The sequence below is a fragment of the Rattus norvegicus genome, chromosome 9 (genome assembly GCF_021556685.1).
Source record: "Rattus norvegicus strain SHRSP/BbbUtx chromosome 9, alternate assembly SHRSP_T2T, whole genome shotgun sequence".
Taxonomy (NCBI): Eukaryota; Metazoa; Chordata; class Mammalia; order Rodentia; family Muridae; genus Rattus; species Rattus norvegicus.
Genome location: NC_141542.1, coordinates 40,149,060 through 40,176,928, shown reverse-complemented (window position 1 = coordinate 40,176,928; position 27,869 = coordinate 40,149,060). Strand labels below are relative to the sequence as shown.

The 27,869-nt window shown below is 40.0% G+C and overlaps 1 protein-coding gene across 39 annotated transcripts in view; it reads left to right on the top strand.

Annotated features, from left to right (window-relative positions):
* The window catches only part of Rims1 (regulating synaptic membrane exocytosis 1), a 499,822-nt gene that overhangs the window by 181,786 nt on the left and 290,167 nt on the right, over positions 1-27,869 (top strand). For 37 of the 39 annotated variants that reach the window (XR_015628955.1, NM_052829.4, NM_001398595.2 and 34 more), the window contains 1 exon segment: positions 26,816-27,029. Coding sequence is in view for 37 of the 39 variants with exons in the window: in NM_052829.4 (NP_439894.2) it covers positions 26,816-27,029 (214 nt within the window). In the remaining 2 variants the exon portion in view is untranslated. 39 annotated transcript variants of the gene reach the window in all.

Here is a 27,869-nt window from a genome sequence, read left to right as displayed (position 1 = left end):
CCCTATTTCAAGCCTGTTAAAAATCTCTCAGAGTGTGGATAGAACACTAAGATCAAGGGCCACCAGGGGCTGATCTTGACATCACTGTGGCTCTGGAACAGTTCTAGAAATATGGGTGGAGGCTACCAAATTGCCACAGAAGGATGAGGTGCCATGCTAGAGGTCTGACCTAGTGCTGAAGGCTGTTTTTAGCTCTTCCAGAAGAAGAGAGTTGGCTCTCAGCATTGGTTTCTGGTGGTTCTCAGCCACATAGAACTCTAGTGCTGTGATATGATCACCTCTTCTGGCCTTCCCAGGTACTTATACATATATGGTCATACACACACACACACACACACACACACACACACACACACACGAATGCATGTGCGCACACACACAGAGTGAGAACAAAATCCAGAGAGAGAAGGAGTGAGTGAGGTGGTAGAGAGGGAGAAGGACAAGTAGGAGAGGAGAGGAGAGGGTGAGGGGAAAAGCGGATGAAATGAAGGGAGAATAGAGAGGGGCAAATAGGAAGGAAGAGAGGAGAAAGGAACGAAGAGCATGATAAGGATGAACTGGTGGAGGAAAGGAAGAGAGAACTAAGGGAGGAAGGGAGCCAAGGTGTGCAGTGGAGATGGAGATGAGGCAGGGAGGGAAGGAGGCAGAGCTGGCCTCTATGATGGGAAAGCAATGAATATTTGGTTAGAAGCTGTAAATGGGAGACGATAAGAAATAAAGTTGCTGAACTTTTCCTTCTCTAGATGATAAGTTATGTATGTGTACGTGCATGTGTGTAAATATATATATATATATGTATATATGTATGTTTAAGGCAGTGTGGGCTCTGAAGTCTATTGTTTAAGTACAGGTGTGAAGTTTTGTTTGGAAAAAATTTAAAATGATGAATTTGGTTTATGGCAAGTGTTTAGACACTTTTCACTCGTAAAGGCCTTGTGTAGACATGTGTTTGTGGCAACATAAGGGTGGTGGTGTATGTCATTCAGTACTAGAAAATTATAGTATTATAACGTATGCCATTTTCAGCATATAGGTGAGAACGGTGTTATGATGATATTTATTTCAGATCCTGTTTAAAATACCCATTTTTATTGCTAACTGGTAATATTATCTATTGACAATTTATTGTTTTTAATAAAGCACTTTCTGGTGAAAGACCCAGGATCATCTTCTATGTTTCACATGGACTAGAAAAGGCCAGGTCTTGCCACCAACTTGAGAATGGCTTTGTGGTAGTGAGTGAGTGCCAAACCCATCTGCATCCACAATGACCGTTGAGTTGTCAGAAGAAATATTTTTTTATGAAATTTTGCACCCTCATCCACAGACATATACTGATACTAGTTGAATAATATTAGTGTTGCTTAATTTTACAATTTTACAATTCTTTCAGAATCTCACACAATGAATTTTGATCACATTCTCTCCCATCCAACTTATTTCAGATCTACCTTGGCATTACCCTTTGTATACTCCCCTTTGTATCCACCGCCCCCAACCTTGAATTTCCCCATCCTCTTGTTCCTCTTCTTAAACCCATAAAGTTCTAATTTGTATTGTCCATCCACTTGGGGATGAAGCCTTCTCTGGAGTGTAGTCAACCACTATGAGGCACACTGACTCGCCCTCTCCCAGCATCTGTCAAAAGCCAATGGCCCCTCAGCTAGGGGTGTGTCTTCCTCCCACGCTTTCTACTGGAATTCTGTCTGGCTAAACTTGCTTAGTCTTGCACAGGCCATCACGACTGCTGTCAGTTTCCTCCTGCAACTTTTCTAGTATCTGGAGAATGTTTCCTTAACGTTATCCACTGCCTTGATCTCTTATGATCATTTTCCTTCCTATTCCGCAATGACCCCTGAGCCTAGGGAAAATGAAAGTTGACATAGATGGCACATGCATGGCTGAGTACTCTACCATCTGTTTCTCTGAACAGTGACAAAATTAGGGTCTCTGTCTTAATCCTCACATACTACAAGGAGAAGCTTCTCTGATGACAGTTGAAAGAGAGGCTGTCTGAGCTACGAGTCAATGCATTTTTGCCTTTTCTTGTTTCTTCCTTTGAGAGAGAGACAGAGAGAGAGAGAGAGACAGAGACAGAGACAGAGAGAGAGACAGAGACAGAGAGACAGAGAGAGAGACAGGGAGAAAGAGAGAGACAGAGAGAGGGAGGAGAGGGAGAGAGGGAGACAGAGAGACAGAGAGACAGACACAAACAGAGCAGAGATAGAGAGTCCAGAATTCCAAGAACATACAGAAAAAGATAGTAATAAAATAGAGTCACATATTCACACAGTTTATTCTATGTACTTTCCCAGGAACTTATTAAATTTCAATTAGTGTTCTCAGAACCCTTAGGAGGTGGATTTGGAGCTCTTCGTGTCCTGGCATGTAGAGAGGTTATGATACTTATTTGACCAAAAAGGGTAAATGATGGCACCTACATCGAAGTTCAGGTTCTCAGAGTGAAGACATTATGCTTCTAAACAGACCCAGGTATTTATAGTTGTTGGTAAATAAATAAATGCTTGCTAAGTAGAAACCAGAATTGATGCTCACAAAGAAACAACAGGCGGAACAGCTGCTGGGGGGTTCTGGTGCTGATATTGATAATCCTGCTGGATTTACATTGTGCTGGAAGTTGTCCAGTTTTACGTAGAGGAGCAGCAACTCATTTTCCTTTTAAGGCCGGCTATGCTGCAAACCATGGAGAGACTCGGATTGCCTTAAGTATGCCGACACTATTCAGTCCTATTCCTTGACATATCTGGGCGCGGTTGAGATACTCGGAAGTGTTATAAATGATTCATTATCTTCTTGTGTATTCATAGACTGCCGTGTTCCCTTTAAGTCTACAGTCATCCAAGATAACAGTACATGGCTTCTTTAATTATTTTCATCATTTCCCAGGTATCATCTTGGCCGAGCATACACTGTGGCTCGGTGGAATTACTCTCAGCATTTCAGTAGCTGTAAAACCAGAATCAATCCCCCTCCTCTGATTGTGTTCAGTGCTATGCTTACATCTCAGTCTGTACCAAGAGTGTCTTGAAACGCATTTCCAGTATACACACATAACATCCCATCTGCTAGCTCATATGTGAGTAGAGCTACTTTTAATAAACAGTTTAAGTCCTTGTTTGCTTGATTGTTTTTGTTATTATCTTCCTCTGCACTCCAAAAAAAGAAATACAAGTCATTCTGTTTTCTAGTCCTGTTTTCTTTTTTGTAATGGACCTTTCTTCAATCTTAGAGCAATATAAACATTAAATAAAATTTAGACATATGTGCCTTTCCACGACTGCTTGCTTGGGGTCCCAGTTGTTACACATAATTGAGTACCAAACATCTCTGTTTAGAAGTCCAGTAGGCATCACAAACCTAATATGTCCCTCTTGAATTTGCTTCAAAGAAACTCCCCCCTTTTCCTCCCAGTATCTAAAATTTACCCTGACACTGAGCTCAGAATTTTAGGAGTCATTCTTCTATCTCCTCTTCTATTCATATTTTGCATTCAGTAAGTAAGTGAACTTGGTGAGTTCTATTTTTAATAAAATCCCAAATGTAAGCATTTTGGTTTCGTTTTGCTTTTCATTTTTGTTGTTGTTTTTCTGGCTAACAGCCTGCTTTAAGCTCATTCACCTAGGAAATTCCTTTTTGATTTCCGTGACCTGACTTTTGACCCAGATTGTTGTTTTTATTTTCCCTCCTGTCAACAACAGCCAGAGGCATACTCTCTCTCTCTTTCACTTCTGCCTTCTTCCAATTAGACACTCTGGTTAGGTCCTATTTCAGCAGTAATGAAATCCATGTAACTTAGCACAAGTGATGTGCTTTTCAGTGCTAGCCGCACAGTGCATTTTATGGGTGGGACTAGTGCTGATGCTGCGAATCTGGCCTTGTAGGTAAACCAGTCACATTCATTTTGAACTCGCCAAAGAGACAGAGTAATCATACACTTATTTTCCCCCAGCTTGGGGATTTTCCCCTGTAGATAGTTCTATGCTTTACTGCCTACTCTGTTTGCTTCTCTAGTACGATTAATTTTCTTATGTAAGGGTGAAAGTCAAGTTTTAAAGAATACTGTATCTATAAAAGCTCTCCCACATACCCAGTGGTGCTACAACCTCATTCTTTGCAACTGTAGCTTTTATTGTTTGTTATGCAATATGTTTATATTTCATATACTCTTCCCTGACCTATAATGTGTATCCTTAAATTTAACAATTTTGCTACATTCAACATGGTTCCCCTGGTGTCTATATTCATTCCTGGTACATGGTTCATTTTAGAGACAGTTTAATCAAAACAAGAATTGATAGATTTGCAACCTGAAGTACAACCTCAGAGTACTGAATCCTCATATATGTTAATTGTTGCCTCTACCCCCTCTTTTCAACTGTGCCCATTCAAAAATCAGCACTTATGACCATCTACATCGATACAGATAAAACATGTATCCAAGTTATGTGCATATTCTTCAAAAGATCTATTAGGACATTGTTTCCATTTCATGGCTGAGGGAAATGAAAGCTCAGAGAGAAAAATCAAAATATCATCAAGAAGCTGAGGTGACCCAAATTATTCTCAACAATTACCATTGCTGCCAAGAAACAATGAGGTAATTTTATATAAACCTACACACCTCAAAATGGAAAAAGAGTTGATTTGGCTGATGCCATGCCTCAGAATGTGACTCTTCTTGTACTATATATATTCGTGCTTAGAAAAAATTTTAAATAAAAAAGCTAGAGAGGCCAGGAGACTATTTCTTGAACTATGGTATCTGAGGTAGTTTGACTGGGTTTGGTCCCTTGAGAGTTGTGTGTTTGACCCACAGAGAGTGGGAATATTAGGATATAAGACCTTGTTGGAGTAGGTGTGACCTTTGCTGGAGGAAATGTGTCACTGGCGGGGTGGGCTTTGAGGTTTCTTATGCTGAGGTTCTGCCCAGTATGGAATGAAAGCCTCCTTCCAGCTCCCTGCAGAAGCCAGTCTCCTTCTGACTGCCTTTGGATCAAAATGTAGAATTCTTGTCTCCTCCAGCATTATCTCTGCCTGGACACTGCCACATTTCCTGCCATGATTATAATGGACTTAAACTATAAAACTGTAAGGTAGCCCAAATTAAATGTTTTATATATAAGAGTTATCTTGGTCACGGTGCCTCGACACTGTAAGAAAACCCTAAGACAATATCTAACATTTTAGAGCCAGACACAGTTTCACACTGAGTGATGTTTTACTATACTCTACTTGCCTTCATTGTTGAAAAGAATCTTCCATCAGTTCTCTCTTCATTTGAGATTTTAGTTTTGTAGATTAATTTTTTCCCATCTACAACCATCAATGGTGATCCTACAAGCCAATCGAAAATAATTTTGCTCCCGCTAATTCAACTTGTTTAAACTGTTTCAGGAAAGCAAGTTGATGGCAGTAACTCTGTGAGAAACAAAGAGGTCAGAAAAGCAAATGCAAGAGAAATAGTTTGGGGGAATGAGAGGCCAGGAGGGCGGTGTTGAGAGTCACAGCAGTAACATCATGGGAATGGGAAGAGAAAGGGCCTGGGATAGATTGGTGAGCTGCTATGAACCTATTGCAGCGTTTGAAAGAGCCTAAACCTTGCTTCACAAGCTGAGAATGAAGAAGGTTCAGAAGTAGTAATGGCTAATAGAGAGCGCTATGGAGGGAACATGGGACCTTGAAGTGCCTGGGAGCAGTGTAGTTAGTGGAGTTCAATGGAGGGTAACCATGGGCCTAACAGCTAGGGAAGTAAATGCAATACTGTCATGTCCCAGAAGCCTGGATTCAGTACTGCACTGAGTTATGAGGAAATGTGAAGTTGGCTTTGACTGTCCCTGCTGCCAATTGTCCTCTTCTAGGTTCTGGCTGTTCCTAATGATACTGTGGAGGAGATATTTGGAAGAGGTGTAGCCTCTTTGGTGATATTATAAAGGGGGACAGAAAGGTGGGTGTCCTAAAGAGTCACTTATCTTGGACCCACTAAACCTTATTGAAAGTCCCCAAGGACACTGCCACTCTGCAGGTTAGTTTCACAGTGAAGACAGAGGGAAATATACTTATCAGCCTTTCCCACACTTGTGCCATCTTTTCTATTTCTTTCACAAATAAATCATTGTTCCCAAAGTACATACATTGACATAGCCCATCCTTTAATCTACACATTGAAGCTCAAATATGTCATTCCCTCTGATGCTCAGGATAGATGCACCTCCTTATTTTCACAGTAGTTTTGAGCCTGGAACCAACCACATGACTTACAGTGTTTTAACAGAGTCAATTGAAGCCTAGAGTTGAAATCTTAATTCTTAGATCAGAAGAGTCAGGGTTTAAACATTTTCACTTCTGTTTTTGATTCTGAGTTGATTTAGTTTAGTTTAGTTTCATGTGTGTGTGTTAGGACAAGATAGGGATGTAAATACATATACAGAATACTGAGGATTACTTTTATTTTATGCTGACTCACTTTTAAAAAATCTTTGATTATGAATGACATGGTATTCTAGACCTAGGGTTTAGAGTTGACTGAGGGAAAGATATTCTTAAAAATGAATTTCAACTCAATACAATTCTATGGAGAAGTTCGTTAGGGCAAGTGCATTCCTTACCATGTTCTTAGTTCATAATTATAAAAATGGAGAAGGTGTCCTTTGAAAGAAATGCAGAAAGTTTTGTTACAAAAAATACCAATTTGAGAAATAGTACTATAGGTAACCTCCAAAAGGTCAACATTTCTTAGATGCCTTGAACCGATGTACTAGTTTTTGGGGACTAGTACTCAGCATTTAATTTTTAAAACACTTCTCAGTCAGATTGTGAAGGGCCGAGGAAGAGGTAGGTTTCATGGTGCACGCCAAGGATCTCTGACTAAAGTTTACAGCCCTGGTAATGGACTTAGAGGCAACCCATTGTGGCCTCAAGGCCGGATCCTACCCACCCTCTAGTTTTTGCAGCTTGTGAAGCATGGATGATTTATATTTTGAAATGATTGAAGAGAATCGAAAGGGGGACAACACTTTTTAACATGGAAGTTTCACACAATTCAGATTTCACTGTTTCCGGGGAGTTTATTAGGGCTGCCCTTCTTTGCTTTAGGCCAAAGTGGCTGCTTTCCCATGACAATGGTGGATAATCAAGAGGGAGGCATGATAGGGTGCACATCATGAAATGCTTATGTGATCACCTCAAAATGAAAAGTTTCTATGTCCCTTTACTAAACAAATGTTCATGGTATTTCACAACACAGTATTGCTAAAATAATTGAGGTTTTCATATTCATTATAAGCAATCCTGTCAGGATAGAGCGGCGATCCATATGAAACAGGACAAGATGTGACAGGTAAAAATAGTAAAAATAGGGTGATCCAAATAAAATAACCATGAATGATGAGGAATCTAATTTTTTTAAATCTGTTAAAAAAAAAAAAAAAAGAAACAGACATAAAGGACTGAGTGGATAGGAAGCTCAAGTCTGTATCAGTTATATGATTGTGACTTACCAAAAGTCTTCTGAAACAGGGTTATAAACAGAAACATAGTATTTAAATGTGGAATAGCAAGAATGCGCCTTAATAATTTATTCCGGTTCAGGATGTCCTACTTTCAAATTGGAATAGATATGTGAAGCATTTTTAGAGCGACTATCAGGATGGCAAAGGGATATGAAATCGAGCCAAATGACAAATGACTTAGCCTGAAGGCAAAGAAGATTTGGAGGGGGTACAGCAGAGAAGGGTTTCCAACTATTTGGATGAATATCGCATGGACAAGAGATTCAGTTTATCCTAAAGGAGCCAAAAGGCTAAAGCCATTTATGGGAATAGAAAGCACAGGAACAACAGAACCGATACCAAAAAAATGCCCACGGTAATTACTGTAAATAATACAATTCCGTGTCTTAAAAGATGTCCCCATCTCACTTTCAGGAAGCCATCTGAAGGTCTTAAGGAAACTGTCATCAGGGTGTTGCTGATGTAAATACATCTCTTTCACTATAACGTGTACCTGAGAGTAATTTCCATATGTCATGCACGCATTTTAAAAAATCACTTAGCACCAGCTATCTGCAGAGTATTGGGTTCAGTGTAACTGTGAGGCCCTTTCCGGGGAGGCACAAAGAAAGGAAGTTTGTCCACGCTGTATCAATGCATAAAACACCAACCTGGGTGAATGGTGTATAAACTCAAATTCCATCGTCATGGAGGAGATCTGTGGTTGTTCAAAGATGACGGGGACTAAATGGAGCTTAAAAGAATGGCTTGAATTTAAATAGGCAAATATAAGTCAGGCCAAGGGGCTGTCAGTATGGAGAGCAGTGTGAGTAAGTAGCGGGAGGGCAGACACCAGATATGAATGATGGAGAGGGACGAATCCTTGCACAGGCAACTCTCATTCATTATTTATGGAGCACTGAGGGAACATCTACTGTCAGAAACCACAACTGGAAGCAAGGTAAAAAGGAGTTACAGAGATAAAGAACAGGAGTCCCTGCCCTGAAGGAACTCCTTGTCCAGTAATGGGAAAATCAATGGTGACATCCTCATGCTGTACCTCAATTTCTGAGCCATTCCTCAGAAAACGAATTACTGGAAATTTCCTGGCCTGTCTTCATCCCATTTGAAGGCTTACCAACGCTCATTCAACAAACACCGGGCAGACGAAAAGCCAAACACGTTTTCTTGTTGACGTTGTTTTAGCCTTATTGCTTTTCCCCTTTAAGATGTGTAAGCCTATAGTTGTGGTTTGAACCCTTAAAGAAGGCAGCATGAAGATGGAAATATGTTTCAGGGTATTCAAAAGGGTATTCAAGAGCCCCGTGGGTGAAGAAAATACCATGAAATGTTCGACGGTGCCTCTTTAAACCTGGGCTGCTTTTCTGGGTTTGCCTGTACGTTTTCGTCAGCCATTCCAGTGTCTGTTTGTTTTTGTTCCTGTGTTTTAGCACCTGCATAATTCAGACTGGAAATCTCATCCTTTGTGCCCCAGCTCGCCTCGTCACTCTAAATGTCTCTTGTTGTGTGAATCAGTATTGGTTCTTCATACAAATAGAATGCAAATCGTATCCTTGCCAGAGCTAAGTGCTTATCTCCACGAAATCAGAACAAATACTTGAAGGTTAAAGCTGAGATTCATTACTAGCAGAATAAAGAGAAAAACACTGACTGCAACATGAATTTTCTACTGAGATGAATTCAAATTACAAGCCAAAAAAACCTCGTAGAGATAAAAATATATCTCGTGCCAAGGGATGGATTTTTGAACTGCAAACCACATATCAGACTTAGTTCTCAGCCATTTCTTCTCTCCTGTGAAATTTAAAACCAGAGCATTTGATGGCTTCTCACCGTTAAAAACATTCCCATATTTAATTTCACTAAGAAAGCATGTTGACTCTGGTGTCCAGATCATATGGCTGTCTGAAAGGAATGTCTTTCCCTATCAATCACCCGGAACCCACTGTTGTGCTGGTCAGGAAACGGCCTTGACATATTCAGCTCTGCTTCTTTGATGCAGTTGACTTCTCTGAACTACATTCTTCTCTTCTGTTAACCCCACGAATCTATGAATATTGCTCTGCTCACGAAGTTGCTTCGTCTCATAAAATAAAACACATGCTCCACATTTCCCTTCAAGTATTTGTCTTAGCTAGGGTTTTCATTGCTGTGTCAAAACACCATGACCAAAAAAAACAAGTTAGGGAAGAAAAGGCTTATACGACCGAGTTGATTTCCAGATGTCTCGCATCATCAGAAGAGGTCAGAGCAGGAACTCAAGCAGGGCTGGAACCTTGAGGCAGGAGCTGATGCAGAGGCCATGGAGGGATGCTGCTTACTGGCTTGCTCCCCGTGGCTTGCTTGTTCAGCTTGCTCTCTTACAGAACCCAGAACTACCAGCCCAGGGATCGCTCCATCCACACTGATCACTAATTGAGAAAATGCCTTAGAGCTGGGCCTCATGGAGGCATCTCCTCAAGGGAGGCTCCTTCCTCTCGGATGACTCCAGCTGTGTCAAGTTGACAAACCCAAACAGTGCAGCGTTACTCTCTCCTTTGTTTCTCTAGTAACTTAAAAATGACTCCATATGTTTCAAAACATTTACCACAGGGTTTATTCTTTTAGACTAGGCATTTAAAATATCCGCCGAAAAAGTTGTACCCAGGAGGTGAAGGATGTTTTCCCCCCGACAAGAATGAAAGAAGTAATGATTTGGAAAAACCCAAGTTAATTTTGCTTACTTTTTAAAGTTATGATGTCAGTAAGATACATTTTTATATGTTCTTTTGAGTGTATGACCTCTTTGCTCTTTCATTATTTGATAAGCACTCCCCAGGGAACCAATCTCCTAATATTGAGACTTGAGGTTTTGGTATACAGATGTGTTCTGTCCCACTCATACCTCTCCTAGGGTGCAGACCACAGGATGAACATGCCTGTTAGACACAGTACTAAGCCATTCCCATAGCTTATTTCATTTAAATCTACAGTAGTACTGGTACCACTCCACCCCCCACCCCTCCCCATTTGACACATGAGGAGACTCAGGGCATTAGCTTGGGCTTCCTAACAAATTAGCATCTATTTCCTGGTCCTGGTATCTCCCAGAATCTGAGATCAAACTTAGAGGAACGAGGAGATCACTAACTCGGCTTCCTAGTGATAGATAGTTCTATCTGTAGTTTGCAGAGAGCTGGTCACCTCCTCATGCTTTCGCACAGTGGAGAAACAGAATCCTGGCTTCTGTCATCTGTGACAGGATATCCATCACCAACATAGGGAGAGTGCTCATATGTGCCATCTTCTAACCCTGATTACTACACGGATTCTTTGCCTCCAAGCACCACAACATTGAAGATTAAGGCCTCAGCATACAGCTTTGGGGAGGGAACAACATATATAGTCCATAACATCAGAGTTTAACGAGTTAGAATAACTTGCTTAATGTTGCAGAACTAATACTTGTTAGAGCTAAAGTATGCTCCAGAGACATGCTATCATAATTCTTTTCATGGGGGCAATGGCTAAAAATATCATCATCCATTGGAAATTTTTACCACAAGCATGCTTTCAAAGGATCTGTAGCTCCTACCCCCCCCCCTGGTCTCCTTAACTGGTAGTCTGTTCCCCCACACAACAGATGGGTTTTTTTTAAAGGTCCACACCTCGTCATTTCAGTTTGTCACTCAAAACCCTGTGGTGAGCTTCCGACCCACGTAAGAGCAAAATCAAAAGTCTCCATGGGTCTCAGGTCTTCCTGACATCATTTGTCTGTGACCTCATCTTCATCCCCATCCTACTCTCTCTGCAGTGCCTCAAGCTTTATGCTGCCCTGGCTTGGATTTCACCCCTCTGACTGACAGGAATCTTATTGGCAAATCAGGCCACTTATTCCTGATCTTTGGGATTCCACCACGTACTAAAGCACTCCCCCATTTTCTTATGTATATAGTCTTGTCTGCTTATCTCACTGACTGGCTTCCATTTTCTTCTGCCTGCCTCACCACCCTTAGAGCTACTGAATCCTGTTTTTCTTGCATGCCCTTCCCTTAACCATGTCTTAGCACTTGCCAGTCAGAGTTGAATACAGATTTTCCTGGGGACAAAGAATTCCATTTGTGTTTATGTAACCACTTGGCATGTAGTTGGGGCTCAGTCATTATTTATTGAATCTATGAATTAATAAGTGATGGCTCTAAGTGGCCTAGCTTTATTCCTCTTATAAAAATAGAGGATTGTGGTGTAGAGGTGCCAAGAGGATTCACGGTGTGAGACGAAAACCTGTAACTCCAAATCAGGTCTTCTACTTTAATGGGGGGTCCCCATCCAGTTTTATAGGAAGAATGCACGTTTTTCTGAAAGAGGAAGTTGGGAAAGGAAACTAAAGAGTGTCCAATAACTGGCAGATTTTGTGCACCAGTGTTTTCTATGTCCCTAAGAGGTAACAATTATTATTCTCAGTTTAAAAGGACAAAAATAAATCCCAGGGAGAATAAATGTTTTCTCATTATGCCCACCCGACGGCTGACAGGCTTTGTTAAAATCTTGCCTTGTGTTTGGTGGCAATGTCCTTATACAAGGCATGGTGACCACAGAGCTTTGAAGCAGCACTACTCCCCCCTGGGCAGCCGTTCTGAAACGAAGGCTTCACTTAGGCGATAACAGAGTTACACAGAATTTCCAAACCACACTATATCACCTTGCCTTGTGCCTTCGGCGGTCTGTTTATTACAAAGGCATTCAAAGCTAATGCAACCCTCAGAAACCTGCGTTTTGAAGGAGATCTGTTTATGAAAGCTGTAATAATTCGTGCACCCTCCCCTAGAGCTGAGGGCATTTCTAAATGAAGCCCCAAATCCAATCAGTTTGGTGACGCTCAGGTGGTGCAGGTGGAGCAGCCTTTAAAAAAAAGTCTTCACACAGATAACCTAGAAAGGTGAGCAGCGGGTTGCGCGCTGTAACCAATCAGTGCTGCTCCCAGCCGGGCCGTTTAAATTATTTTTAGGCAGGAGACATACTGAACACACCAGGGTCTAGATGTGAGTAATTAATATGAAATGTTGCCTCTCTCTGTGCATGGAGTTCCACAGAGCCTGCTTTTCTTCTCTCTCTCTCTCTCTCTCTCTCTCTCTCTCTCTCTCTCTCTCTCTCTTTCTCTTCTTACACACAGTGTCTGGTACTGCGTGTCTCATCCCTCATTACAGACGCACCTTTCATCATGAAAAGATTTTCTTGCTAAGTTGGCAAGGCTGCATGCCTGATTTTACAGAGCTGCCAGTAGCTGAAGCAGTGATGCCCAGCCCTTCACCATGTAGGGCCCTGCCAGTCTCTGATGTCTGAGACCTGGGCTCCCCTGATAAGATGTGGCAGGCATTTGTTCAAATGCATTTCTCTAGACAAGGGAGTCAAGGCAGACTGCTATCCCAGCCCTTCTCCGAGTCAGCGACCTGCTTAATACATTAGATGGGGACTTGCTTCTAAATGTCAGGGAGACAAAAACAAAATTAAACCAGACAAACAAATGAACAATCCAGAAGAGAAGAAGGCTGTGCTCACAGCAGGAGTATCTCCTCGGCATCTGACAACTTCTCACTCCTTCCGCGTCTGTATTTACAGTTCCGAATGATGAAAACATACACCAAGATCAGCAGCAGAGTCTCTGCAATTAAGTGGATCAAAGTACACACACACACGTATACATACATGCTCACACATATGCATTCACATACATATTCCTCCCTACATACACACACATGCACATATATTCACACACATATACACACACATACACTCACACACCCATATATGCATACACACACTTGGACATATACTCACACACATACATACACACAAGCCACATACACATGCATATACATATACTCATACACATACATACACACAAACCCACATACACATACATGCATACACATGCATCTACATATACTTACATACATACACACAAACCTACATACACATACATGCATACACATGCATCTACATATACTCACATACATACACACAAACCCACATACACATACATGCATACACATGCATCTACATATACTCACATACATATGCATATGCACATATACTCATGTACAGATATACACACATACACACATGTATATATACATTCCTGAATGTACATGGACTCACATACGTACATAGACACATAAGTATAGACTCTCATACACTTACATACATACACACACAGGCACATGTGAGCAAGTATGGCACTTCTTCCCAGGGCATTTAATGCATTAAGAGAGTTGGCTTCATCAGAATATCACAATTTCAATTTGTGTGACTACCTAGCAGAATAAGTAACCTATTATAAAACAAAAGAAAAAAAAATCTTATGAGAAAAATTAGCCTACACACTTTCAAATATCTGTGTTCAATAATCTAATAGGGGTCCTACTGTGTACCCAAACTTGGCTTGAGCCCCTATATGCAGCCCATGCTGGCCTTAAACTCAGGATGCTCTTTCTGTTTTCTGGATTCAGCATTCATTTCAAAAGTGCCATTTGGAATTACAAAATATATTATTGTACCTTTCCCATAGAACCTTCATTCTGAGAACTACCATCCCTACTTTCATTGGATCATGGATTGAAAGCTTGTGTCCAGTGAGATTGACATTAGTAGAAACAACATTGCTCTAAGGCTGTCATCCGTGGGATTGCTGTGTGTTATGGCGTCTGCTTAGTATGTCATCCTAGGGCTTCTCAGTGAGTGAGCACCTTGAACTTTGCTGATACCCGTGGACCTTCCTGCTATGGCTGCTGCAATGCTTTCCAGGTTTCATAGGTGCCGAGTGGGTGCTTCTACTGCACTTGGGTCTGTTTTACTGCATTCCCATCTGATAGAGATCATAGTCTGTGTCATGGGGCCTGACAGAGCTATGGTGGGTGCAAGTCACGGTCCTCGTCTGGACGCTGAGGAAGGAAGCGCAGTAACAAATGGGACATACAGCCTGAGAACGACGCCTCAGAAGCCAGTGAGAGTGATGCACGTGATGATTGGACTGTCTGTGACAGCGGTGTAAGAGCCAAAGCAAGCTGAGGGGACAAAGGATAGCTGAGTCATGCAAGTCACACTTAAGCCATGTGCTCTGAGGCTGCATGACTGCAGTCTATACGTTCATCCCTGTCCCCTCTGAGCCGTGCACACTTTTCCCCCCTCCCGTGCTAGCATGCCTATTTGTAGCGTCCTCCTTGATGTCTTCTTTAGGCAGCCATGGTGCTGAGACTCCATGGGTGTGGCTTCTCTGACATTTCTAGGAACCTTTATCTCACAGCGTTTTGATTGGTTGTATTTATTCCTTCCTTCCTTCCTTCCTTCCTTCCTTCCTTCCTTCCTTCCTTCCTTCCTTCTCATCCTTCTCCCCTTCCCCTTCCTTTCCCCTTCCCCTCCAGTCCTCCTCCTCCTCCTTCTCCCCTTCCCCTCCCTTCCTCCCTTCCCTTCCTCCCCTCTCCCTCCCCCTCTTCTCCCTCCCCCTCTTCTCCCTCCCCCTCCCCTCCTTCCCCCCTCCTTCTTCTTCGGTAATGGTCTGTGTATGTTGCACAGGATGATGAATGAGAGGTCCACGACACTTATCCACAGGTATAAGAATAAAACGTTAGAATTCAGTTAATAATTATGTTGGTTTAGTAAAGTGGTGGCCATAGGTTTTTCTCCTAGATTCATGACCTTACTGGCCACATAAGCATAGACAAAAAGAAAAGTATATAGGCTACTAAGGAATTATGAGGAAGAACAGGAGAACCAGTCTTCCCTGGTGAGGAGACCACCACTCCCAATTGGTTATCCAATACAAGTGGTCACCTCTGAAATCATATACATACAAATAACATGTAGATTGAGCAGATTGCACTTATATATTTAAGAATATATATATATTGTATATGTGTGTGTGTGTATATGCATGTGTGTGTGTGTAAAATTAAAAAGAAGCCATGAATTTGAGAGAAAGCAGGGGGAAAGTATATATTAAGAGGGGCCACGGGAGGAAAAGGATGGGAAAAACAGTGCAATTTAATTTTCATTTCAATAAACAGATGAACAAATATGTAAAAATAAATACTACAGAGCTATTGGAACCCAGTAAACATATGGACATAGAAGCCCACTCATGAAATTTTCACATTCAGTTCTTCCTGCTCACCCACTCTAAAGGACAGCACTCTGTGATGGGCTGTCAGACTTTTCTAGTCCCAGACCTCTCTTCTTCCCCTGGGCATGCCTGCTCCTACACTCAAGCCCCCACATTTGCTCTTCCTATCCTTAGATACAATATATCTATGATACAATAAACTTGCCCAGTATTCAGAGATGTGGGATACTCAGAGATACTCAGCTAGGCAGAGTTAGAAGACTTTCATCATGCTACTTTATTTCATTCTAAAAGGGTCAAAGGTCATTAAAGCTCTAGAAGATGAAGGATAAGCAAACTTCTTGTCAGAGTATGTTCCTATGTCGATGTACTTAATTGCTTTCAATTCAGTTCACCTTCTGATATTTATTGGTTGACTGTTTTATGGGGCGCTTTGGAGGGAACCCATGTATTTTAAGGTTAATCTGGCAGTGAGCGATAATGAAGTACTTGAAAGGAGCAGGAGCTCTGTAGAACTGGGCATTGCTTATAAGTAAAGTCTAGCAATGTTTCTTTTTGACTAACCGCTGCGAAACTGATTACTTTGTTGGTTGAGAATTTGATCATGCTTCCTGTAATTGGAACATTACAGTGACAGAAAACACAATTTTCTGTTCAGAGTTGTTGACATATTCTACTGAACTAAAAACAGTTCAAATTCAAAATAATTTGATATTAAAACTTTCCATGCACAATGTAACAGCGAAAGAGTAAAAATGGAATATTTCTAGCTTTGTGTGATTAAGAAAAGCCGGGTCTGACACATTGTTAGTGTCTAAATATAACATAAGGTGGTGACATTTAAAAATAGACTAATTATTCCTGGGTATGGCTAGAAGGCTAGAAGAGTTTGTCTGTTGATTAAAGAGTGGTACAGGTTCTGGGTCACAGGAGACAGCTCTAAATTACATATACATATGAGGAAATGAAAAGTTATATGATTCTTTGGGAATTTAGCTTCCATGTTTGTAGTAACATTTCAGATACTTGGTTTATCATTTCCTTTCATGGATATATAATAACTCGCTCTTTACAATATTTGTTACCTTATTTAGATGATAGCTGGTCTTACATACGTATTTTCAGTATGTCTTAATTAAAGGACGAAAACAGATGTCATCATTAGCAAATATACTGGGAAGGAAATTGCATCTTGTCACTTGTCTTGACCTGCACTCCAGAATGCCTGAGAAGACACTGTACCTATGAGGTCCTGGCTGATTCAGTACACTGCAAGGGAAACCCAGGAGGCTTGCATTTCCCTGCTTTCAAAAATAGAAAAAGAGGAAGCCCTTTTAAGAATAAATCTCTTATTTTTCTGTTATTTGATGTAAGCTCTAAAAGCAGGCTCTTGCAGAGGCTGCTTTTAAGATTCTGACTCAGTTTAGATAATTTATTTCATAGTTCTCCATCTTATTTATATTTTTCAGTCTATTAGCAGGTCACTAGAATGGGTCAAAATACAGGCTCTGATTTTCTGTTTGTGACTTCTTCCATGTATTACGTCGCAGCTAGAGTTCAAGTGAGGGCTTCCTAATGGTTCGGTGCCTCTGTAAAGTCTTGTGTTTACTGGCAATTTTACTTCTCATTCTAACCTGCAAAGTTGACAGGGATATGAGAGACACCTTACAGAGGAAGTAGTGATGGTTTTTATTTTAGGTTTTTTCAAGACTGTCTTTCTCTGTGTAACTCTAACTGTCCTGGAACTCCCTCTGTAGACGAGGCTGGCCTTGAACTTAGAGAGCTTCCTTCCTCTGCCTCCCAAGTGCTGGGATTAAATGTGTGGTAATATCTTAAAGCCTCGATGAACTCAATTCTTTGGAGTAAGACACAGGGAATACATTTCTCTTTCTATGCTCAGAGTAAGATAGCTCCAGTTTCATTATCCACCCACTAGAGGGTAATAAGATAAGTCAAAACCCCTGAGCAGATCAGCTTGGAAAGATGTAGGTAGCTGAACGAGAGATGGGCAGTTGGAATAAACCAGTAGGAACTGGACCAGGATAAAAAGGTGTCTTGGAAGAGAGGGTCATCAAACACCCTGCAAATAAAAACATCAGAGTTTGCGTTTGATTCTGTATGACTCTGTGGCTCCTGAGAAACAAAGCAAGTTAGTGATTATTCTGGGCTGGTAATGAATAGAAAGGTAGTTATAACTTCTCCAAATATCACGGAAAGGTTCCCGTAGGCACAATGTTGTAGCTAGTAGTTTGTCTCAGAGAAGAAGAAAAGGTGAAAAAATTTGTTCAACTTTCTAGGAGGAAGAATGAACTCAAAGTGTGTAAATTTACTAAAAGTCAATGCAACAAATGTTTGGTATACTGGCGGTTTTCTAAATATTGTTGATCAGTATATATATTTTTAGTAGGCAGGGTTTACCCTGCGCTTTCCTCAAAGCAGATACAGACATGAACTGGTTACTTTGCACTTTTTATTGGTCATCTCTTAGACACAGCCATTGATTAAGTTGGCAGGCATGGAGCCGTTGTGATTGAGGTAGTTTGCAGTTTTAAGTCCAAATTAACCAAATGACAATGCTTTAAAAAGTACTAGATCTTTGTAACTAGATCTTTATACTCTTACCTCTTGTTCCTCCTCCTTCCTCTTCTTCAGAAATTATGGAGTAGGAATAAACATGTAAAAAACACTAAGAATGTTTTCAGAAAATGTACGGGATCTCTCCCAGTGGCAGAATCTCCCAGGCTTTCATCATGACAATTTAATCTAGTGGGTTTCTCTTCCAGACTGACTTTGACCTGAAGGAATGCCCTTTCTGGCCCTTACTGGTGACCTATTGATCAGTTATCCAATTCGCCCATAGTGATTCTCATATACCAAGAAACACTCCCAGTCATAGCTGCCTTCCAAAGTTATTAGCTAAGTGTATTCAGAACCTTAAAAGCAGAGTGCTTTCTTCCCTCATGTATTATCTATGTCCCTGCATAATAATAGCCCATATGTCCTGAGATCTCCCATGTCCTGGACATCCTGCTAAGCACTTAACATTGATTATCTCAGCTAACTTCCCAGCGATTCTGCTTGGCTACTATTATTATCAGAGCCCGTACATGGAGAAATCGAAAAACACATTTAAATATGTTCATGAAGCTAAGAAACAGATAATTAGTAGACATTAGTAGAATTAGTCGACATTTGGCCAAGTAGGCCAGCTTCAGACCTAGGTCCAAAAGTTAGATATGTTCTTTTCTAAAAGTATTCCATTGTGTAACTGGTTCGTTACTTTTCTTTCTTCCTACAACCAAGTGAACTTGGTAAAATTAGTCAAGACTTCGGCAAAGGCAAGGTTTATTTTGTGCATGGCCATTCAGGAAATGTAGGCGCGGACAGTTTACTTAACACTTGGTCTTGATCATATCCATTGCACCACCACTGATGAACGTGTGGGTACCCAGAGCTTGCCCATTGTTGTGTCATTTGACAAGTCTGTCATAGAGAAGGTGCCAGCAATGCGTTTACTATTATGATGTTAATGGTGTGTGTGTGTGTGTGTCTGTGTGTGTGTGTGTGTGTGTTTTACCTGCATGTATGTAAGTGCATCATATGCTTACCTCATTCTAGAATGGGACTAGATCTCTTTGAAGTACAGTTACAGATAGTGGTGAACTGCCATTATGGGTACTGTGGGGTCCTCTGTAAGAGCAGTAACCACTCTGAACCACCCGGCCACCTCTCTAGCCCACTACTTATGATTACTTTATTAACATTTAACACCATTCGTGCTTAAAACTTCATTCCTTATCAACTCCTTATCAGTTTCTCTTGAGACGGATTTTCAGTTGTAGCACCCTATTTTATATACAGTTGACATTGTGCCACAACCCAGAAGTCGTGTTTCTAGGATCAGTCATGGAAACCTGATAAGCCTCAACATATTCTGGAGCACAAATCCTAGGGAAAGCAAGAGGACCCAAACTTTAAAGGCTTGCAAGCAAAGCTTCACGTCCTGAGGTAGCTCCATTTGGTGTGGTTCCACAGGAGTGGCCTCCTATGGTAAATTGAAAACGGAATTAAAAATAAATGCTTGGCTAAAGTAACAGACAATAAAACACTAATAGCTAATCACCCGTTAGGCTCCTGCTCTCCCTAAGTGTCGTCTCTCAGTGCTTTCAAAGCACTGTGGGACGTTGATTGGCTGGACTGCGTTTTAACAGTGACAAATAGAAGAAGACACAAAATGATAACACATGGACTGTAGAAAATACACAACGAAATCCATAATATATAAGATATATGTGCATGAGTACACATGCACAGATGTGTTTGTATGTGTGTGTGTGTGTACATACATGTGGGCTAGTATTAATTGCACATAGAATGAAAATCTTTAAAGGGACAGGAATTGCAAGTTTTTATAAATATCTCTTGTTCTTTTTCAGTCACCTCTAAACACACATTTTTTTCCTGATAAGTTACACCCCTGCTGGCTGTACAAATTTTTCTTAACACATTAGATGTTTTTAAGAAAACTAATTTAAATAACAGAACGAAATGTAAAAATAAAAGCCAGCAGTGCCACCTGCTGGACACTTGCATTAAGCAAATTTTATGTATTTATTTAAATGACAGACAAATCAGGTTTTTAGATACAGAAGAAAAGATAATTTTTGAACTATAGTAACTTAAAAAGAAGTCATACACACATTGATGTAATCCATTGTCTGATATACACAAAACCTTGTTGGACCTCCAGAAGTACCCAAGTGAGTGTTACTTAATAACATCATTGGTGAATTTCAGAATTCTTAAATATTTGAAACAACTCACTTAAATCCACGTATATGGGGTTAGAAATAAGTATCGGATATTATACACACACAGTATATATACATACATATATACATATACCATAATGTTTGAATTTTATACTTATCTTCATAACGGCAGTGTTGAATGTTTATTGTTAAAATTAGTTTTTGAATACGCTAATGAAATGAAATTCTGTTAACATGTATCACAGATCATGCCTTTTCTAAATAGACTGTAAAATCTTTGAAATAAAAAAAACTTGATTTACTTCAAACAAAACGTATGATGTCACTATTTTAAATAGCATGCCTCCAAAACTACTAGTCAAGTAAGGCATTATCTTTTAATTATTGCCATGCCTCACCTGTTGGTCATCTGACATGGTTTTTAGGAGCTCATAATTAGTGTAAGGGTCCTAGAAGATTTCTCTTGCCTTTAACTTCTATATCTTTAGTTTCATGGAATCTTGATGGTGTCCATTTACCAACTTGGTAAAGGGATACATAATAATGTCTGTGTGTTTTCCTCTGTGGCTGAGAAAGGAATCATAGGCCAGGCCTGTTGTTTTCAGTTGCCATTCCATAGTCATCCAACTGCAGTCTTTTGGAATGCCTCATGCAAACTGTGCTAGGTCCCATTCCTCCCTTTATCTCAGAGCAAGATGTCAGTTTCCTTCAAGATCTGCCACCTGGACTTGGAGAAGTAGCCCTCTCGCCCTCTTACATAATCCACCTCTGTGTGTCTAGACTTTGTAAAGACAAGGCATGAAAAAGATGGAGATGTGTTCTAGCTTCGACTAACTTTGAGAAAGGGGAGGATGGACAGTGTAACAGAGAAGTAAGTTCATGGGAACCTGTGCTAATACCAAAGATTTCTCTGAACTGCAGCCTCATCAACTGTTGACAACCTTACTGTGGTATATGTCATTACTCACTGAACCAAGGAGTCCTTGAATTGAATTCACAGTTACTAGAATAACACACTGATATGCAGAGGGATAGTGACAGATTGATGCCCATACAGAAAAACCTAAATTTCAATACCATGATAATGCTTCATTTTGTGTGTGTGTGTGTGTGTGTGTGTGTGTGTGTGTGTGTGCGTGTGTGTGTGTATAGTGGGAATTTGTGGTTCTGCCAGCCTTGCCAATCGATAACAATATGTCAATTTCAAAATTAAATGCTATAAATAAATTTCGCAGACAACTTTACAGTTGCTGGCTCATTTGATATATATATATATCAATATATATATAACGTGTATCTTTGCCTATTAATCATGGTAGGACACTGTCACATATTAAAATGGATTTAAGTATTAAAGCATCAGATGTAATAAAAAAAATATGTGTGCTGTTAATGGTTTCACAACCAGCGTTTTGGTCCCAGAAGTCTATTTCGCTTTGAAGACTGTGTCTTGACACTATGACCTATGAGAACACTGTAAGGAGAATTTGAATTGAGGAAGGTCATTAAGGTTATTTTAAGAGAACAGTTTATTAGAGTATTACAGGTTATGGGGCAGTTTTGAGGGCATGGGGGTAATAAATCATGTCTCTCCATCTCATATCCATCTACTCCTCTCTTCTTCTGCCTTTCTTGCTTTTTTTAAATAATATCTGTCACAAAATGAAGGGGAATGTTTGAAAGAAAGTTGTTAAGCTTGATGAGGACCTAAGCTACCGTGTCCTTCAGTACTGAAGAAGGGATTTACCTGCACCCAAAGGGAGAAATGCCAACAGAACTAAATGAAGTTGAAGGCATAAGAATTTCCAGACTCTCACTCTACTTTATTCTCGGCTGTTTCCAACATTTTATAAGCATAGCCTACTGCTGAAACCATTGCTGTAACACGTAAGAAACTCTTAAAAATGCATACAGACCACCTAGGGCCAGTGAACAGGAAGTCTCAATCAAGTATGAATATTGCATATCCGGATGGTCTCCTGAGATTTGGGGGGAAGGATTGGGAGAGGAGCCATCCCAGTCATTTAAGGATCAACTTGTCAAAGGACAATGTGTCCTGGTGGCTCTATTCCATAGAACTACTCTTACTTCTCAAGTAGAGAAAATAAGATTCTGGAGGACTTTGCTTCTCACAGCAATGGAAAGCCCTCGTCTTACCAGTGAAACACGTGTGTGTCCACTAATGAACGATCTATAGATATTTGCTTAGCTGCCAGGGTCTAAGACACCCCACAGTGGGAGAAGTATTTAACAGTAGTGGACCCTGAGATGTCAAGAATCATCAAGACAGAGTTGTACATTTGCCATGAAAACAGTATCTTGCAGTCACTTGATAAAAAGAGGGTGTGCAGACACATGCTGCAGAGGAAGGAGAGCGCGATGAAAGTCTACTGAATGAAGAACGAGGAATTGGAAAATGTGACGAGCGCATCGTTGAGAATCAAGTTCCGCGGATTGAGCTCATCCCCATGGTTTCTGCTTCTCTTTAATCGGGTTCTGTTCATATGTTTCCACTGACTCTCACCAAAGACTTACGTCACTTGCTAGTTCTCACTTTCATGGTTCCAGAGACACTTTAATTTGCAGGTTGAACCTACCTTTATTGTCACCCTTCACGTGGGCGCAGGAGACGGTCTTAGGAAGGCGACTGTAGGATACCAAGTCAACGTGGGAAGTGAAAGCAGATCCCAGACGGAAGACAGTTTTCCTGTCCGTAGAATGAAAGTGGTTCTATCCTGCAGAATTAGTGTAGTTCAATGTATGTATTTCTTATGAAAACTGATTAAATGGGTGGTCAGTTCTTTTGCATACGTCAGTGTCATCAGGTATATTTACCTCTGCGATTGTATTGAGTTTGTTTGCTATTTGGTGATATTTGATGAGCTCGACGTGGTCTTTTGCTCTTTAGTATGAAATGTTTCACACACACACACACACACACACACACACACACACACACTCACACACACAGAGAGAGAAAGACAGACAACTAATATCATGATCTACCTTCCCCTCAACTTTAAACAAAATATCTCAACTATTTTTAAGGCACAGACTTTATGGATACTTTGAGAAGCTTCATATATCCATTTAAACAGTGGGAGACAAAAGCAGAGGGAGAGACATCAGTCTTACTAGCCGGCATAATGTGCTTAATGGAGACATTTACGCACGTACCTATGTAGTGCAATCTATGTGCACATATGGCATGGGCTTATATATGCTCACACGTATTTGTCCATTAGATGGAACTTGGTATTCATCTTCAAATATCCTCTATCATGATGTATTTTTATCTGGTTTTTTTTTTCCTGTCAGTTATAGGGAGAGGTGTAAATTTAAAGATCAATTTCTATTATTATGGATTATTCAGCTAGGTTCAAAGTTGTCACGTAAAAGGTTAAATTCATACTTTTAAAAAATACATTATTTTTATTGTCATTAGTATTGAGTGCGTGCGTGTGTGCGTGCCTGTGTGTATGTGGGGGTTGATGCAGGTGATTCGTACAGCCTAACCAAGGCTGGGTTTAAACTCAGTCTTCATGGTTCAGGCTTTCAAGTGCAGAGTGTACAGATGTGAAAACCTCTGCCTGGATTAGCAATGCTCTTTAGTAAGATAGTATACCATATTTTTTCAGTTTTTTTTTATTTTAAATACTTCCCTGAGATATCTCCATTATTTCAAATTTTCCATCTGTCTTTATGAAAATGAACCCCAACTCATTAGGACTCGCATGTTGTGCTGTATTTAAGTCTGTCTTTCCTAAGCCTCATTTAACTATATTTTTTTTTAAATAATCCGCCATGGACATCTTTGTGTGCCAGTCACACTGCACTGTATTCTACTTAATGATTCTTAACCAGTTCATTATCTCTGTCATCTCTGCTACAGTTGCTAATCATTCCTTCTCTGGAGCTTCATGTTTTCCTCTTTAACTTAAATCTTTAGTGTTGACTCTCTTGAGTTTCATCGTTTTGCACGACCATGTTGGCTGTCATACATTTTCTTTCAAATGTTTTCGTTGGCTGCCTGACTAAAGCACTTCCTTCCTCGTATAACAAAAACGGAAGTTCGTGGTCACAGAGCCCCAGAGCCTGTTCCTAGACAGAAATCAGCATTGGAATTATGTTACTTTCTCAAAATACTGTTTTATTTCCTTTTATTCTTTGTGGATTTTGCACACTTTGGTTCCTGCTCCAACATACATTTCAAATTAAAAGCATTTTAACCAGCCTTTTACTGTTTTATGGAAGTAGGTGAGGCTTTTTTATTTTTTTTCCCAGATATTTTCTGTTTTGTATGAACTCACTTGGAAATTATAGGTGTTTTCCCTCAGAATTCACTATGAATTTAAAATCGTATATTTAAATAGGTATGCATGCATATACAAAACCTATATTGGCTTTGATCAAGACAGCACGTCTCCATTCTTTGCTCAGTTGTACATCTGTTATACTTTTTAGTTGAAGACAGGTGTCAGAGGACAAGTATAGAAATAGTAAAAGCCAAATATACAATGTAGTAAGGAATATGAAGTGAGTTATGAGTGGGTAAATAGAACTCCATGAGATTGCGGTAGGGAAGGGTTTTACCTCGACAGCGAGAGCCTCGCATATTACATCTCATATAATGATTTCCTTCGAGGACTGAATGTGTGTTTAGTTCTAGAGCGTGTGCTTAGTATGCAGGAGGCCCTGGGTTCAATCTCAAGAATCATACATAGGTAGGCTACAAACAGAGCAAAACGCTGAAACCATTTATACATTTATAATTAAATGTACAAAATTCCCAAGTGCATATCTGAAAAAATCCCAAGAGGATTTTGTTTTGAAATCATTCTACCTTTCCATAAAATAAATGCTGATGAAGAACAGGCTGACTGACTCGTTAGGCAACTCTAGCCTACCGTCTCTCTTCCCAGAAAATAAAAACCATACTAAATGTATTCACCCTCATCATTTACATACTATCCGTGGCTGCTTTCCTGTCAGAAAAGTGGGAGTGAGTACTTACAACAAATGCTGTTTAGCTCAGAAAGGATAAGATGTCATCTGATATTTATCGTCTGACCTTTTAGTGAAAGGTTTACTGACACCCATACTAAATCGTTTCCCATATTATAGAATAAATTTATAAGAGAACTCTTCCTTAGCCTGGCTTATGAAGCACACTTGATTTCTGAGTAGATTTGACTTAGTGGCTCTAACAGTTAGGATATTACTTAGGGCCTACGTAATGAGTAAGATTCTTGATTCCTCTTGTGCTTACAGTTTATTTCTGTTTATTTGATTGGGGCTATTTCTTTGCTGCCATTCCTCAAAGGCATTTCATGCACTGGAAGGTGTAAGACTCTCAGTGCTATTTTGTACAGCTTTTGAAATAATAGTCATCCTTGCTGTTTCCTACCAACTTGATCTCATATTAATGATAACATATAAAATAGTTAATGTATCAAACGATCCAATGAACTAAGTATTTGTGCACTCATTAAATAAAGTGGCAGCACATTATTCTTCTATAAAATGGGATCATCACGCCTTCCAGTCAGAAATCATGTTAGGTATTTAACTGCATTGTATATGAGCCTGTACACTTTTGCTTTAAATATGGGTTAAATAGAAAAAGTACGAATGGCAAAGAACAAAGTAATAATTTAAGTTCTGCTCAGGAGCTATTAGAAGTAAAAAACCAAAACCAAAAACCAAACAAAAATACAGTACCAAACAAAACAAACAAACAGACCCGCATGTAACATAACCGAATGCCAGTTCCAAGGCACTTCTAAGCATGGGCCTGGCTCACCACCTTCTGTGCTTGGAGAATGAACCTCCCAGCAGTCACCATAGGCAGAGCATAGCATAAACTGCCAGAATTAACAATGGCATCTTTGCAGTCTGTGTTTTAGGGAACACTCATGTGCAACCCACTAGCTCATACATAATGGATAAATTTGATCAGCTATTTCCCAGCATTTTCTCCTGGTGAGAGCCAAAGACAGTTGCCTGGGCTTTGTGCAACACTCTGTGTTCTCACTTTCAGTGTGAGAAATCCTTCATGTGGGAGACGCACTATAGGTCAGAGTTTTGTTTCAGTAGCTCTATTTATAGCAAGGTTAAAGGACTTGAACTGATGAGTTGGGAGTATTCGAATCTTACTGTAAATGGTCTCATGGGGAAGGGCTTGCCTTAGTGGCTGTGACTGACAGAGCCCTAGAAGTTGTAAAAGTAGAAGCTCTTGATTGACGTCAGGGTGTGAGTAGAGCAGGACAGATAGCTTAGGTTTTCAGCTGACAGGAAAAGTAGATTTGCACGTGCTACTTTTCCTCAAACAGCTCAACTTTCATTTTCTTTAGGAATACTTGAGTCTGTCTGTCTTCTTCATTTACTTAGTTTACTCTCTTGTCTCTTTTGCCCAGGAGATTGCATCAACAGTTTGAAAGCTACAAGGAGCAAGTGAGAAAAATCGGAGAGGAAGCGAGGCGTTACCAGGGCGAGCACAAGGATGATGCCCCGACGTGTGGAATCTGTCATAAGACAAAGTTTGCTGATGGATGTGGCCATCTCTGCTCCTATTGTCGCACCAAGTTCTGTGCACGCTGCGGAGGCCGTGTGTCTCTGCGATCGAACAATGTGAGTGTCCTGTGAACACAGCAGGGGCCCAGGAGCTGAACAAAAGCTACCGCGTTTGCAAGCATGTAAATGCATGTATGATCCGAGGCTGACACATGCATGTAATATGCACAGGAACACATCCTTCCGCGTTTTGAGTTTTTTATAAGATGCAAACCAGTGGGATAGTGATTAATACAGCACTGAATGAGATACTTTGCCCATGTGTGGGGCTTTATAAATGATTCCCATTCCAAGCCAAAAGAATACCTGTCCAAAGCATTTAATTTTGAAGTAAACGTAAACTTAGTATCACTAAAGATTATAATTTCAGATTTACTATCAAGCCAAAGAAATACTGGCAAGTTTATACTTGTCACTATACTTCTTATAAGAACTATTCAAGTATTTAAGGAGTACGTGAAATAAACACGTTTTAAAATGTTGGAGTTGTGAGATGTATTCCCATCTGAAGCCATTTCCTCATTTTGCTGAATTAAGACCAGGGTCTAGCATAGTTTTAAGTGAGCACAAATATAGCTTTAAGATTCTAAATAAAAAAATAAATTCTAATGTAACAGGACCCAATGTTACCGTTCGAGACCCATATTAACAAATATTTACTGTAGAATATATTTCATACGTATGCTATAATTCATACTGCATTCAATTCATATTGAATTCACAATGCAATGCAATACATTTATATATTATACAATTACATATATTATACAATTACATATATATTGTACAATTATACAATACATATATATATATAGTGCAATATTATACAATGCAACAGTAGAATTGTTTGCAGAGAAATCCAATTAATCTTTTGGTTGAGATGTGGAGTATCGTATT